The sequence below is a fragment of the Ctenopharyngodon idella genome, chromosome 3 (assembly GCF_019924925.1).
Source record: "Ctenopharyngodon idella isolate HZGC_01 chromosome 3, HZGC01, whole genome shotgun sequence".
Taxonomy (NCBI): domain Eukaryota; kingdom Metazoa; phylum Chordata; class Actinopteri; order Cypriniformes; family Xenocyprididae; genus Ctenopharyngodon; species Ctenopharyngodon idella.
In genome coordinates, this window is record NC_067222.1 from 30,799,831 (window position 1) to 30,816,271 (window position 16,441).

General features: G+C 36.8%; 1 protein-coding gene across 17 annotated transcripts in view; it reads right to left on the bottom strand.

Moving 5' to 3' along the window:
* cacna1aa (calcium channel, voltage-dependent, P/Q type, alpha 1A subunit, a) overlaps nucleotides 1–16,441 on the bottom strand; it is a 110,857-nt gene that overhangs the window by 10,241 nt on the left and 84,175 nt on the right. For 4 of the 17 annotated variants that reach the window (XM_051888497.1, XM_051888490.1, XM_051888489.1 and 1 more), the window contains 7 exons: nucleotides 15,995–16,109; nucleotides 14,577–14,684; nucleotides 12,676–12,779; nucleotides 8,400–8,509; nucleotides 7,930–8,062; nucleotides 5,271–5,384; nucleotides 1,348–1,389 (listed from right to left, as the gene is read on the bottom strand). In XM_051888497.1, coding sequence (XP_051744457.1) covers nucleotides 1,348–1,389; nucleotides 5,271–5,384; nucleotides 7,930–8,062; nucleotides 8,400–8,509; nucleotides 12,676–12,779; nucleotides 14,577–14,684; nucleotides 15,995–16,109 — 726 coding nt within the window. Of the gene's footprint in view, nucleotides 1–1,347; nucleotides 1,390–5,270; nucleotides 5,385–7,929; nucleotides 8,063–8,399; nucleotides 8,510–12,675; nucleotides 12,780–14,576; nucleotides 14,685–15,994; nucleotides 16,110–16,441 lie in introns of those variants that run through there. The other 13 variants (XM_051888506.1, XM_051888491.1, XM_051888505.1 and 10 more) reach the window with 8 other exon arrangements.

Sequence of the window (16,441 nt, forward strand, 5' to 3'; positions counted from 1 at the left end):
AATGCTAAATCTGAATGCAGGTAATAAACTCTCACTCAACCTCTTTCTCACAATACTCTTCTACATAATACAGTATAAGCTTCAATGAACAATATCAGTTGAGAACAAACAGTTTACGTTGCTAAGAGTGGTTGCTAAGGGTGTTGTGTAGTGATACACAGAACCGTTGGGTGAAGCGGTCATAGCCGTGCTTTATCGTGAATGAAACACAGCTATTGACCAATCAGAATCAAAGACAGGAACTAACCGTTTTTATAAATGTCCATCTAGTTTGAACTTACCGCGCTAGCAACTGCTGTGGGAAGCTTTGTGTTTAAATAGCTAATAAAATATTTTGACTCAGATCAATATTTCATCTCTGATTGTTTACTTATGTAGCAAGTAGCCCTGTAATAAGTGGGATAATGTACATCCAGCCGGTTGTTATCTCAGAATAAACCCCTTCAGGCTGATGCAAGACCCCTCCGCTTCACGCCGGGGTCCTGATCACCTTGTCGGGGTTTATTCTGAGATAACAACCGGCTGGATGTACATTATCCCTTACTTAAAATAATTTGTTTTCATTTCTTTTATGTATTTGCTGTGGACAAGTGGTTGTTCTTTCATCATGTGTTGCATTTGACAACTATATCCCAGTATAGATGTAAGTGTACGTAGATGCAACTTCCCTTAAAATAATAATAAAATAACAAATAAAAGCCTTAGAAAGTCCCTCTTTTCTCCCTGTGACACATTAAACACCAAAATGCAGGTCTCTGCTCAGCAACAGTCACACGCTCACAGCACAGATAATTGCACACTCACGCACAAAGACTGCAGATACATATGCACAGAAAAACATGTAACATGCACATGAACACAGCACATAATGAGTGTTGCATAGCACAAAGCAGATATACATTAGGAGGAGGAAGACAAGGAGTTTTGTGTGATTTTATCTGCACACAATTATGTCTAAAATATGTACAAATAATAATAATAATAATAATAATAATGCTCCAGTATGCAAAATTATATATATATATATATATATATATATATATATATAGATGTTTTAAATACATCTAGATAAAAAAAAAATTTCTTTCAAATACATATTATGTTAAATATTACATATGATCCTTCCTTAATTGCTTCTTTTCTTTAAAAATAAATAAATATTGTCAAAAAAAAACTATTATTATTTTTTTTGTAGTAGTAGTAGTAGTAGTAGTAGTTTCTCCTGAAATATTCAGGCACAAATGATGTGATTTCCAGAGAATTGGCCAGAGAGAGAAAGACAGATGTCAGAGTCAGACAGGGTCAAACAGAGTGTGATGATGGAGAGAAAGTAATAATGAAACATACAGTGAAATTATCTCCCCGGTGCCGTCCTTTCCTCCTTGGCTGCTATACAGCCATTTCCATACAAACACAAGACACGCCACAAACATGTCCATACAAATACACACATAGGAAGCACATAGGGCCGCATTTACACAAGACAAAGCACATTAACAGTGAGTGATCCCAGGCATGAAAGAGAAGGAGAGAGAAACAGAGATTGCACTCAAAAGAAGAAAAAGGTGGAGATGGGGTTCATGCAGGAGTAAATTAGGATGGGGAGGCCAAAAACAGAGTGAAAGAGGGGAGGAAGAGATATATATATATATATAAATAAAGAGAGAGAAGAAAGACAGAAAACCTGGTTAGACACAGAAGCAGTGGAGACGGAAAAAGACACTTACCACAGCAGCACACATACTGAGGGCCAGAGGCAGTGTTAGAGACACGTCACAGTACACCACACAGAATGATACGGTGAGGAACGGTACAGTGATCACAAGACAGAGTGGCCATAAAGATATATACTACTACAACACTGCACACATATACAGTACGTATAGCATGAGACCACACCAACATAACTCTCTTGTACTTGGTTTCTGAAATTTATGTAAATTACTATCACACTACACTGTGTGTGGAATTATTAGGCAAGTTGATTTTCTGATCAGATTTTTTTCCAAGCACGTTTTACCAATTCCAAACCACATCAATCTTAATAACTACTTCCTAATCTACTTCCAATCTCTGCAAGATGGACTAAAAATGAACTCCCAAAACTTACTGCCAGATTCTGGAAGATAAATTCTTCAAACAGTGGTATAGGAGGATGTGATGCTGGTCATTAAAGAGTCACTCTCAATCTGTCTGTCTATAAAGCCTATAAACAAAATCAGTCTTCATGTATTTTACAACACTTTAGCTTTAGCTCATTTTTTAGGATTTTTTAGCTAACCTAAGTCTCTGAGATCCTGACACCTTGCACTTTCTGGAGACTCCAGGTATGTTGAAGTTCTGGAAAATGGTGGCGCTGGAGACTAAAGGGTTCCTGATGGTTTCACACTTAATTCTTCTTAATTCTTAATTCTTTTGCAGTTAACATGTGTCTTTTCTTCTCCACCTGTTTTTGTCTGACCCTGCTGACCCAATGAGCATTTCACTGTCCAATGGTCATGCCTTAACCGCAATTTCTAGTATTGCATTAGTATTGCATCCTTCTCATGGGCATTTAATAATTTTTGACTAAATTAAATCTCTTTTTTTTGGCTCATTTTATCTGTAAAAGAAAACATATATAATTCTGCACACCTGAATATAAGGCGTTTTTCATTTTTCAGCCTTCATGAACATTTATATATAATTTATAAATGATTAAATACAAACATAATTAGTAGTTATTAAGACTGATGTGGTTTGGAATTGGTAAAATGTGCTTGGAAAAAAACATATGATCAGAAAATTTACTTGCCTAATAATTCTGCACACAGTGTATACTGTTCAAAAGTCTGGGGTCGATTTGATTTTTCTTAACAGTTTTTTTTAAATGAAGTCTCTAATGCTCCAAGGCTGCATTTATTTGATTGAAAATACAGCAAAAATTACTACAATTTAAAAAAACTGTTTTCTATTTAAATATATTTTAAAATGTAATTTATTCCTGTGATAACAAAGCTGAATTTTTTTGAGCCCTTATTTCAGTCACATGATCCTTCAGAAATCATTCTAATATGCTGATTTGCTGCTCAAGAAACATTTCTTCTTCTTTTCAGGATTCTTTGATGAATAGAAAGTTAGAAATAAATCTTTTGTAACATTATAAATGTCTTCACTGTCACTTTTGATCAGTACATTGCATCCTTGCTAAATACAATAATTAATTTCTTTAAACAAAAAAAACAAACAAACAACAACAACAACAAAAAATCTTACTGACCCCAAACTTTTAAACAGTAGTGTACATACATAAACTTGGGATATATTAACACACACACACAGGCACGCACGCGCTCACAAACACACGCGCACTCTCTCTCTCTCTCACACACACACACACACACACACACACACACACACACACACACACACACACACACACACACACACACACACACACACACACAAAACACATGCTCAGACAAATCCACATCTCAGTACCAACTCCCAAGTCACTGTTTGCTTCAGCATCAAAATTCCACTGAGCTTTATGACACTGAATGAAATGCAATTCAAACTTGGGCAAAACAGAAATCAAACAAACAAACAAAAAAAAAAAAATATATATATATATATATTAGAAGGAAGCACTTTAACACTTATAAAAAGTAATACTGGGCTGTAAATACAGTTAAATACAAAACTTAATTTACTATAGTAGTAAAATACTGTAAAGACAATGTACGAACATTGAGTAACATCTTTACTGAGGGAGGAAGTCAGAGTTAGCTGAACCCAAAAAGGAAAACGAGAATTTAAACAAAAAAGGCAAAGAGAAAGAGAGAAGAAAAGACATATTTACAGAAAACTTGAGAAGACTGCATGAGAAGAGGATTTATTTAGAAAAAAAGAAAACAAATCCAACCCTACTTTTCTAATCTCTCAGCTTTTCAGTTCCCACAGCAACGTGGGATAGCAAAGTGTGCACTTGCTACAAAATCCCAGCGGATGTAGTATGTCATCTGGATATTGTGTTTTATGAATACTGAGCATTCAGATGTTCTATTTGTGTGACAAGCTGCTTTTTGTATAATGTGTAGTAGGGACATGTGTATATTTGGGTCTGTATGAATGAGAAGAAGGCTACTCAAAGGCCAGTGGTGAGAAATATGGGTAACACTTTAATATAGGGAACATGTATTCACTATTAACTATGACTTTTCCCTCAATAAACTCCTAATTTACTGCTTATTAATAGTTAGTAAGTTTGTTGTTAAGTTTAGGTATTGGGTAGGATTAAGAATGTAGAATAAGGTCATGCAGAATAAGGCATTAATATGTGCTTAATAAGTACTAATAAACAGCCAATATTCTAGTAATATGCATGCTAATAAGCAACTAGTTAAAAGACCCTAAAATAAAGTGTTACCGAAATATGGAAAGAGACAGACACACACACACACACACACACACACACACACACACACACACACACACACACACACACACACACACACACAAATTCAACCCTGCTCTAGACCTGCATCAAATATGCATCATAAGTAATGAGGGTGCATGTTGTAATATGCTAGATATTATATATCTAGACAATTATAATAAGAGAGTGTTTGAATGCAAAAAAATGTATCCTTGAATACATCACATCAAACACATTATGACAATTACAAATACTTAAAATGCATATTTATGACAGGTATGCTGATGAAACTTTTCTAATACTGATTCATGAGGCTTTTGTTTTGTTTTTCTTGCGGAGTGCCTCATGGATCTGTTCTGGGCCCAACATGTTTTCCTATAAATGCACAACATTAAAAGGCAAATTCTCTATAAACACTTTTCTTTAAAAATTTCTCAGTTATAAAGATTGATACACTACATGACCGAAAGTATGTGGACAGCTAAACATATTTCTCTAATGAAAATGTATTATATGCTGCTGTACCAACTTCCGGTCTTCCACTCAAGAGACTGCATGGACGTATACTTGATTTGATGCATCTTTCAGCCATTTAGTATGGTTATGACTTAACATAATTCACTTGTTTGTCTAATTCACCCTCACACTTGCTTGTACAGGACATCAATCCATTGCAGATGCTATAATGGCTTCTCTTTGCTTTATTTGGTCAATGGACACATTTGTTTAAATGCAAAGGCAGCAGTGGAAAGTGGGTTGTTTGGAGGGTCAGGAAAGGAAAGACAGATGTGAAAAGGGGGTAGAAGAAAAGGAAGGGGAAAAACACGAAGGAATGACAGGATGAGGCGCTCACTTGGTTGTCTGCTGGGAGTCGAGGCATGGAAGCAGCCCTGCCATGGCCTTCCATCGACAGATAGTGCTCAGTGTCCGAGTACCCGTCCCGCCCCATCTCTCTCATCTCTACTGTCTGCAGAAACAGAGGGAGACCATGCATGACTGCCCAGGGACAGCAGGCAAGAGTGGAATGCCAGGGGCCTGGAGAGACAGGCCTAAGCACAGTGGATGGAAGGAGGACATCTCCACCTTCATCTCTCCCTTCACCCTGTGGGGAGATGCAAGAGTAGCAGGACAGTCCTGCCCCAGCCTCTGTTCTACATGTCACTGCTGTTGGGTTTGCATAAAGTTGATCTGATGAAGATCAGGAGATGTTGGTACTCTCACAAACAGTTTTTCACACAGGATGTAGGAATTAACTTCAAATGCATAGACACATCTCCTCTGTTGACACGTATGCATATGCACTTTTGTTAAAGGGTTAGTCATAATTTGCTCACCTTTATGTTTCTTCAAAGTATATGACTTTCATTCTTCTGTGGAACACAAAGGATTTTTAAGGACTTGTTGGTGGCTCCTTTCTATGCAGTTACAATAAATGGGGACTGAAGCTTTCAAGCTTCAAAAAGGATGACAAAAAGCCATAAAACTATTATAGGAATGATCCATATGATTTGTGCACAATAATTCAAAATTATGTGAAAATATAAGTCGTTATTTACTGATTAATCTTATTCTGCACTGAGTCAACGGAACTCCAATTCAAACAGACTCATTTACATTCATTTACAAGATCTGACTCAAATGATTCAAACACAAAATAGACATTGCTACTTCTCTCATTTTTTTTTTTCAGTAAATAGTTTTTTTTTTTCAGTAAGTACTTCATTAATTACTCATTCTCATGTCATTCCACACCCGTAAGACCCTCGTTCATCTTCAGAACACAAATTAAGATATTTTTGATGAAATATGAGGGTTTCTGAACAACACATAGGCAGCAATATAATTGCACCTTTTGAGGTCCAGAAAGGTAGTAAAAACATCGATAAAATAGTCCATGTGACTACAGTGGTTCAACCTTAATGTTATGAAGCGACGAGAATACTTTTTGTGCGCAAAAACAAAACAAAAATAACAACTTTATTCAACAATTTGAACCGTTGTCACTACGTCAACTCAGTGCAGGCTTCCTTGTTTTACGTCCAAATTCTGACTCAGTATTGGCCGAAGCTGAACACATGAGCAGCAAGACGCATACATGTGATGTCAGCGTTCGGATGTAAACAAGGAAGCCTGCACCGAGTTCACTATGTCAACCACGTATGACAACGGTTCAAATTGTTGAATAAAGTCGTTATTTTTGTTTTGTTTTTGCACACAAAAAGTATTCTCGTCGCTTCATAACATTAAGGTTGAACCACTGCAGTCACGTTGACTAATTTAACCATGTTTTTACTACCTTTCTGGACCTCAAAAGGTGCAATGACATTGCTTCCTATGTGTGGTTCGGATACCCTTGAATTTCATCAAAAATATTTTAATTTGTGTTCTGAAGATGAACGAAGGTCTTACGGGTGTGGAACGACATGAGGGTGAGTAATTAATGACAGAAAATTCATTTCTGGGTGAACTAACCCTTTAAATTCATTTTGGGGATTGACAACCGCAGTCCTCATTCACTGTCATTATGTTGAAAAGAGCACTCTTTATGTTCCATAGAAAATCTGTCTATCCATCTATCTATCTATCTATCTATCTATCTATCTATCTATCTATCTATTGTGTTTTTCCAAGCAATTTGTGTACTTTGTTTTGCAGCTTTTCTTTTGTTACTTTCTTCTTATGAATTACTTATGTTGCCTTCCTCATTGATAAGATTAGGATAAAAACATTTGCAGTTCCTGTCATGAATTTAATAATTAGTTTAGCTGGGCAGGAGTGTCTCACCTCCTGACAGTACAATGGCACTCAGAACTGCGGAAGGGTTTAAACATCCTTCCCAGACAGCCAATATGAATGCATATATTCAATGATATGAGCTTCACTGTACAAAGCAGACATGTGAGAGTAATAAAAGAATATAAACGGTAACAGAAGGACACACAGACTGAGAGGAAATTTAAGAAAGAATAAGAGAGTGTGGAAGATAGTCTGCCGAGTTTAGTTTTTACTCAGCAACAGAGAAAGTGCTTTGTTGCTGTCTGCCAATGAGATGTACATGCATGAGGAATAGACAGACCAGCTATTCATGGTTATGAAAACAAACCGCTCCAATGGATACCCTCCACAAAAGACTGCAAATATCTGATATGCTGTCTTATAAAGGCAGAGAAAACATTATTGATCCACTGAGACGTCCAATGGGGTGACAGTACATGAACGTCCTGAGCTCTAAGAAATAATTATGTTGTGAGGGAGTTAGCATGCTGCTGGAGAATCCATAACTAATGAAACAGTGGCTCCCACATTACGAAAACTATTGTTTTATCTCATACAGCAGTGTGTGGGGACAATTTTACTTGCATTTATTGTTGTACCATCATATTAATCTGGTAATGCTTGAGGTTAAGAATACAGTGACGTGCTACCCTAAACTATTCTTTTTCATAAATTCAAGCATTTATATGAATACCCTAATAGTAAACTGTAAATGATATGGGGCAGGCTCTGTGTACCTGAGATTGTCTGTGGTTTTCTTCTGTGTCGTCTGGGTGTTGGCCTTCAGGACTCCAGCCTGCTTTCTGAGACATCTCTTGGGCCCGCGCCGTCACCCATGATTGGCTCTCCGGTATCCTTTCATCAACAGGCCTGACAACACACCCACATTTAGTCAGTTTACAAGCTTTCTACACTCCTTGAAGGGCTCAAGGCTCTGGATTGTCACTCATTGTGATTTAGATGATTTTTCTCATTAGATGTCCATTAGAGTCAAAGAGAGGGAAGATGATCTTCAATAACATTTGTTGTTTTTGTTGTATTGGTCATAGATTACAAAAAGAAGAGCATAAAAAGTGACAAGCAAAATAATAATAATAAAAAAAACATTTTAATATTTATGTCAGTAATTTGTTAACACTGAAATTGACACTATAAACTGTAACACTTCAAGAGAGATTGGGAAGGAATTGGAAAGGGTGCTACTCACAGATGATTTGCTGGGTGCGGTTGAGTTTCAGGAAGGCCAGTGAGTCCCTGCCCCACATCCTGGCTTGGAGACGGCGGCTCCAGACGCTGAAACATTAATGTCGTTCGATTCTGTGTAAGATACAACATGGCCTACAGCTGGTATCAGGCAAGCTGATGGGAAAATGGGGTTGGGGAAAAACATGGGATGCAGAACATCCCATGTGCGAATGGGGAGGGGATCCAGCAGCGGTCAGTCAGGAGGCATTCCAGGAGCATTATGGGTAAATGGATTTATCCTGTGAGTTGTACTGTCTGAAAGCTGCCGATGGTACCATGCTGAGAATTCATTTACTTTCATTGTCCCAGTAAATGAACAGTTTCTGTAACCAACTGGCTGCTAAACAGTGGTGATAAATCTTGGTGTCATTCAGCAGACCCCATAAAATCAAGATTGGGTTGTTTGATAGCTTATGCTAGTCTACACCTATATGTAGGTGTACAGTAATTCAGTTTTAGCAGACATGCTCTACCATTCAAAAGTTTAGGGTCAGTTAAATAAAATAAAATAAATTAATAATTTATTTTATTTAGCAAGGACACATCAAATTGGTCAGTGAAGACATTTATAATGTTACAAAAGATTTCTATTTCAAATAAATGCTGTCTATTCATCCCAATAATCCTGAAAAAATTATATTACACTCTCCACAAAAATATTTAGAAGCACAGTTGTTTTCAACATTGAAGATAATGTTTGTTGATCAGCAAATTAGCATATTAGAATGATTTCTGAAGGATCATGTGACACTGAAGACTGGAGTAATGCTGCTGAATATTCAGCTTTGTCATCACAGGAATAAATTATAATATATGAAAAAAAAAATTATTCTGTTTTACTGCATTTTTCATCAAAGACATGCAGCCTTGGTGAGACTTTAAAAACATTTTTAAAAAATCCTACAGACCCCAAACTTTTTAATGGTAGTATAAATATTTAAAACAGATAATACTGATGACTATTCCTGTATAACAGGTTTCTGTCCAATCAAATGTTTTCTAGAAAGAGAATTTCCCTGAATACCACCTCCAAAATGAGTAGAAAGTATCAAATCATAGCTGTGATCTAACTAAAGTCTATAGGCTATTTGCTCTTTGATGTGTCCTGCATTGTTTCAATAGAAAGTAAACTAACAATAAACATACTGTATGACTACTTTTTTTTTTTTTTTTTTTTTTTTTTTTTTAATATGTCCAGAGGTGGTAAAACTGTTGCATAATCTTTAAAGGCACTTTTTAACACTTCTTGTGTGTATTTGACCCATAAAGCAGAAAATTGGTACCACCAGCCAAAAATGACACCTTGAGATTTGGAAAATGAAGGGGAAAAAAGTCAACCAATCCAGTGAGAAACACAAAATGCGTGTAGAATGTAAAGGCAGGTTTCATATTAAAATCTCATGAGAGGAAGTAACAGCTGAATGAGAGCTGATAAAAGAAATCAATCATCTGTGAACAACATGCACATTTTACTTAACACTATCTAATGGATGAGGAAAAGCTTAGCAAGCTCAATGGTATCTGCAAAAACTGCTACATCCACTTGAAACATCATGGGTTACCACTGAGATTGTATACAGGCCATCTCCATGTCTATAAAACTGTGGTCAACTTTCATGTGGATGTATAGTTGTAGATCACACAATAACAAAACAGTATAAAATGTAGATCAGGCCCATGTTGCAACTCTAATAATCAGTCTAATATTCATAATCTATGAAAACACATGTATAACCATCTTCATATAAACCACTGAGTAAAATAAAGTGTTGTGTTTGACTGCTGAAATAGAAAATATCCTAAACAATGATTTTGTACACTCTTTTCTTTTCGCGACCAAAATCATGGTAACTGCTAATAATCATTAGTCATTAAACTGCTGGGATTCAATTACAGAAGGACACACATTATTCTGTTACTCAGTTGGAAGAATGAATGGACATAATTAAAACAACCCATCAGACATACTGAAATATTAAACCAACCACTGCAAGTGACTTAATAAAATGAGGAATTATCTACGTCAGTCAATAAGTTTGGCAATTAATTTTTAATCTAGAGGTTTATGTGGAAGAGAGCAATCATGCAATGCAATACTTTCCAAATGGTAAAAACCTTTTAAGGGGCAGCATTACAAGACTTCCCAGGTTTATTCTATTTCTTTTCACATTTTGGATAGATGCCACAAATGTCATTGATGTGATTTAAATGTCACAAATGTGATTTAAACCTTAAGATTACGAATGTAAATCTAGTTTTCTAAGGAAGATGAGTTGTGAGATGGAATTTCGGTAACACTTTATTTTAGGGTCTTTTAACTAGCTGTTTATTAGCATGCATATTACTAGAATATTGGCTATTTATTAGTACTTATTAAGCACATATTAATGCCTCATTCTGCATGACCTTATTCTACATTCTTAATCCTACCCAATACCTAAACTTAACAACTACCTTACTGACTATTAATAAGCAGTAAATTAGGAGTTTATTGAGGGAAGAGTCATAGTTAATAGTTTATATGTGTTCCTTATACTAAAGTGTTACTGAAATTTCTTCTTGAAATTCCCTCAGTCCTTATAGTTGTTTTTACTGATTAAGGAGAAATACTTTCCTTGTCCCAGCTTAAAGTCGGCATAAAACAGAAATTGCTTTTCTCCCCTATCGTGACATAGTGAAACGGTATCTCCCAAAAAAAAAAAAGTGGGGCGGGACTGGATTTTGTCAATGTGAAATTGATTGGATCATTGTCGTCTGCTAATTGCTGTGATCTCATGTGAGTGACAGGTTTCTCGAGGGGAGGGCTGATTGTCACCCTTGGTTTTTGATTAAAGACTACAAGGGCACATAAACTGAATTTAGGGCAGGACTACAGGTATTTGTCCATTGTTCCATTTGCTGACACAAGTGGTGCAGAAATTACACACTTAGTTCCATATACATCTTATTTTATGGTGCATTTGTGAATGTAGTACTTCAATGTCAAATGGTTGTTCTTAGTAACAGTAAAATGTTGAGCTGACATCACTATCAACAGTTTGGATGAAAATAGTCATGAAGATTCAAGCAAAGTAACCAGATAAATGGAAAAGGTTATCACTCACAGTCATGAAATTAGAAAGCAAAGGTGAGTACATTGTCAAATTTGAAGAACAGTTTATTCTCAGAGTCCACATGAACTGTGGCAAGCGGCAAGAATCCAGCACATTTTCACTGGTTCCCCATCTGAAGGTGAGATGTTTTGGTTGCGGATCTTAATTGGTACTAACTAAGGGTGCTTTCACACCTGAGCGTTTGTTTCGGAAGATGGTGCGTTTTCTCCCTTGGCTCGGTTCGTTTAGGCATATGTGAACACGGCAATCGCGCTCGGACCCGCACCAAAACAATCGCTCCTAGACCGCCTGAACGAGGTGGTCTCGGCCCGATTGCAAACGAACTCTGGAGCGGTTCGCTTGTGGTGTGAAAGAAATCCGACTCAACAGACCAACGACCCAAACAATATCATATTTCATAGTGGGAAATGTGTTATATAAAATGCAGCAGTGTTCAAATCTGTGAGAACATTAGTTACTGCAGTTAAAAAACCAAACCACCTCATCATCTTAAAATGTTGTAATCGCGCTTATCCGTGCAAGAACGCTGTCCTGATGAAGCCTTGATTCCCGCTCTTACTGCATTATAACATTCATATAGTGTTTCCATGTGTCTCGACACTGTTAGCCTAGACAGCGCTGGGAGATACAGAGAGAGCGCGCTTGAATTAATATGAATATAATTTAACAGCGGGAATGACGGCTACATTCGTATAGTGTTTGCGAGTACAAAAAAAAGCCAATATGCTCATGAAGCGAACTTGTCAATCATTTTAATGGATGATGCTGAGAAAACTCTAACCAATAAGGGGACAGTTGTACACGTATGTGACTTGCATAAACACATTTTTGGTTCGCTTTGAAATATTGCCTTGTGAAAGCAAACCGAACCAAGGAGAAAATGCAACATTGTAACAAATTTAGTCCCTGTTTTGGAACAATGCAATCAATCTACAGGTGTGAAAACACCCTAAGAATGTTCTTTAAACAATATAGGCACATCCACAGGCATGTATCTGGCTCACTAGCTACGATTCAAGCGTGTTCATGCTTCAAAGTTATTAATTAGCATAGTTGAGGATTGCTTGTCACAGCTCATCGTGGATTGAGGTTGTGTGACTGCAGGGTGAGAGGAAGACGGCATACCTGCTCATCATGGAGAGCTTGTGTCCGTTTGGCTTTACTTTGCCGATAGTACTCCATGATCATCATGGCAGCGTAGATCTTTCCAACTGTCAGGTCTGTCGCTGCTGAGAAAAGGACAAGTTACCCTGCACGATTAGACAAGGTGAGATGGACCCTGAGCGAGGGGGATGGGAGTGAGGACGAGGCATGCACACGACAAACGCAGATGCACAAACTCACATGCACAAACAAAGAGTGTCAAATCGACACACACAGAGCCAATGGTCTTTTCACAAGCAGACTGATTCAAATGGCTAAAACTGGGCTTTTTACGCACTTCATTTTTATCATCTATATTTTAAATACTCTTACCGTTTCTACTGTTTTAAATCAGTCAGAGTATTGCAAGAACTGACAACAAACTACAGTATAATTCCTAGATACAGTAAACAAGGTAACAACGGTCTCCCAAAAATGGTCTTTGCCACTTTATGGAACCGAGTCCACATGGAGAAGTTACTAAAAGTAACTTCAGACTAGGTTTACATGCCATGCTTAGTGGTGTTTAAAGCCATGGTCACCACCTCTGTATAGGATCTGCATAGAACAATGAAGATAAAATTAGCATCAAACAATACAGATCTAAATTATTACATGCTTGCTGCAAACTCATCTGAAACATACTTTTATATTAGTAGCATTATATTTTTTCCCAAAAGCTTTATTGCCTCATTATTTCATGCTTTTTTGGAGCATCTAGCAAGCATTAGGCTACCTATTTTTAAGCAAGTCTCATAAGATAATAAGCCTTTAGCATGTTTTTAACATGTCTTACCGGCAAGTTAGCACATACATCTTATTGGTAGCATATAAGTGGTGTAATAAATTGTTTTTTCTTTTTTTAAATACTGTTTTATGTACATCTTGTCAGGAATCTCATAACCCCTGTAGTGAAAAGACATCTATAGAGGGTTGATCTATAGTAAGGCACCCCCTGATCTCAGGCATAGTGATCTAGGACATACACGTAAGGCTGTTATCAATGTTTGTTTGTTTTTGTAGCACTTGAACATACATTGTCACAAAATATATTTATATTTTATATGTTTTTGTGTGAAGCTTTCTCTACATAGCGAAAGGGGAGGGGCTAAACATGCTAAAGATAACGGCAACACAACAGGTGTCCTTGAAACATCTTTCAATGCTTTTTTTTTTTACCGCACTGAAGTGTATTTCGGTTTTTATGTGTAAACTAGGTTATGCATACAGTGCATGTGACATAAATTTCATCATCAGCCTAGTATGCCAGATTTTTCTAACTATGCATACTTCACACTCGCACATGTATCTTGAATTATTTTACACTAATTAATTGGTCCATAAGGTGAAGCAACAACAAAATACTGGTTACGACAACAAGATACATTCCCAGATTACCAAAACTAATTGAGTCCAAAAACATTTGTATCTCTCAAAAGTTAACTTCTGTAGAGAAATAGTACAGACACTGGACAAGGATGAAACTTTCATGTGCAGAGCACCTGTGTTTGTGCACACTATCACATGGAGTACACTTTGAAAGGCTATGTATTTGGCTGTTCGGGAAAAAAAAAAAAATTTCCTTGGTTCATCTGTATGTATACACATTGCGTCTATTTATATGTTTGCACCGTTATCTGATTTGCATACTACATACTTTCTGCATCATTTTCAGTGTTCACGATTCATTCCCACTGATGTGATTAGTCTGCAGTCTAAAAGTGTGTGGTCTATTTCTGTAAGGTCCTAAAATGACTCTAAACTAAGGGTGTAGGCCTGGACCATCAGGGGGTGCAGAGCAGTGAGTGGGCTGACTGAGAGAAGCTGTCCTCAGGTGGTAAAAGAGAAACATTGTGGACACACCAACCTCCTGGGTAACTTACACTTGTGTGGCGTCACTAGAAGGTCCAGAGTCTTCTGAGAGAGATTAGGCCATATCGCCATCATCTCCTTCCTTAGTTCAGCATCCATTTGGTGTTTATCCACACCTCCTGTTTACACAGCAACAGGTACACGTACACACATATGTGCAAATATACTTCCACAAACACACACAATTTTTGTTGTATCCAATCTTATGTAAAAGTACTGTGCACAAAATCTTACAAATTATATTTTGCAAGTCAGTGGTGTTCCAAAGACTCTTTTTTTGGATTTCACTGAAAATTCTCATATTTTTAAGGTTTAAATTAAATTTGAATCTCAGACTTTTGAACCCAAATGTAATTAAACCGCTATAGGCAAATACAGTTGCATGAAAAAGTATGGGAAACACTTGCATAATCTGTGAAAATGTGAACAAAATAAGAGAGATCATACAAAATGCATGTTATTTTTTATTTAGTACTGTCCCGAGTAAGATATTTTACATAAATATATATATAGCCCACAAGACAAAAAAATAGCTGAATTTATTAAAATAACCCCATTCAAAAGTTTGGGAACCATTGATTCTTAATACTGTATGTGGTTACCCGGGGGGTGAAAACTTTTTGAATTTGAAGATCAAGGTAAATTTTACTTAATTTGTCTTCCAGGAAACTTCTGTTGCTTCCGAAGGGCAGTACTAAATGAAAAAAAAAAATTATATTTCAACACAATAAAAAAAATTTTTGGACATCTTCATCCTGTTCAAAAGTTTTCACCGCCGGGTCTTAATGCATTGTGTTTCCTTCTGGAGCATCAGTGAATGTTTGAACCTTTTTTAATAGTTGTGTTTGAGTCCCTCAGTTGTCCTCCATGTGAAAAGATGGATCTCAAAATCATTCAGTCACTGCTGGAAAGGGTTCAAATATGCAAAAAATCCTTGAAAACTGAAGAATCTGCAGGACCTGGAGGATTTTTCTGAAGAACAGAGCTCAGTTTAACTGTTCAGAACAAACAAGGGAACAACCATGAACAACCATCACAAAACAAAAAAAAAAAAAACAGTCGTAGATCATCCAGGTAACCACACACAGTATTAAGAACCAAGGGTTCATAAACTTGTGAACGGGGTTATTTTAATGAATTTTTGTCTTGTGGACTATATGTAAACATCTTCATGTAAAATATCTTACTCAGGACAGTACTAAATAAAAAAATAACATGCATTTTGTATGACCTCTCTTATTTTGTCAAAATTATTCACATTTTCACAGATTCTGCAAGTGGTTCCCATACTTTTTCATGCAACTGTATATTAACCATACATTAAGCATTCAGACAGATTTAGGCAAAAACAGAGGAAAAGTCTACAACTGCTTAACATAGGTAAGATACAAAGAGGAATGAATGAGGAAAGGAAGAAGGGGTGCCAAACCTTCCCCACCCTTGGCGATCTTGATGTCCAGAGCAGTTCGGATTAAGGCCATAAGGGTAGAATTAAAGTGCACTGTGTTGTCATCGGCAACTGGCAGATCCATCCGCAACAGTCTCTGTGGAGAGCCAATCAGGGGCAGTTAGAAGAGCAGAGCCACTGAAATGTGAGTGTGTTCTGAACCTCCGAGCAGGGTGTGCTTTTGGTGTGTGAGAGGGATTGGGGGGGAGAAAGGAGGAGGGATTTTCAGGGTTAGCTCTGTGACCTTTGATGCTCGGTTTAAGAATTAATTTAGAACTGTCTTAGTGTGATAATCTTGACAAAGTGGAGAAATTGAAGAATTATTCTATGGTCTAGATCAGTGGCTCTCAACTGGTTGGTCACGACCCAAAATCGGGTCATAAATACTTAAAACATATAATACAAATAAAACTTTTTATCAACTTTTAA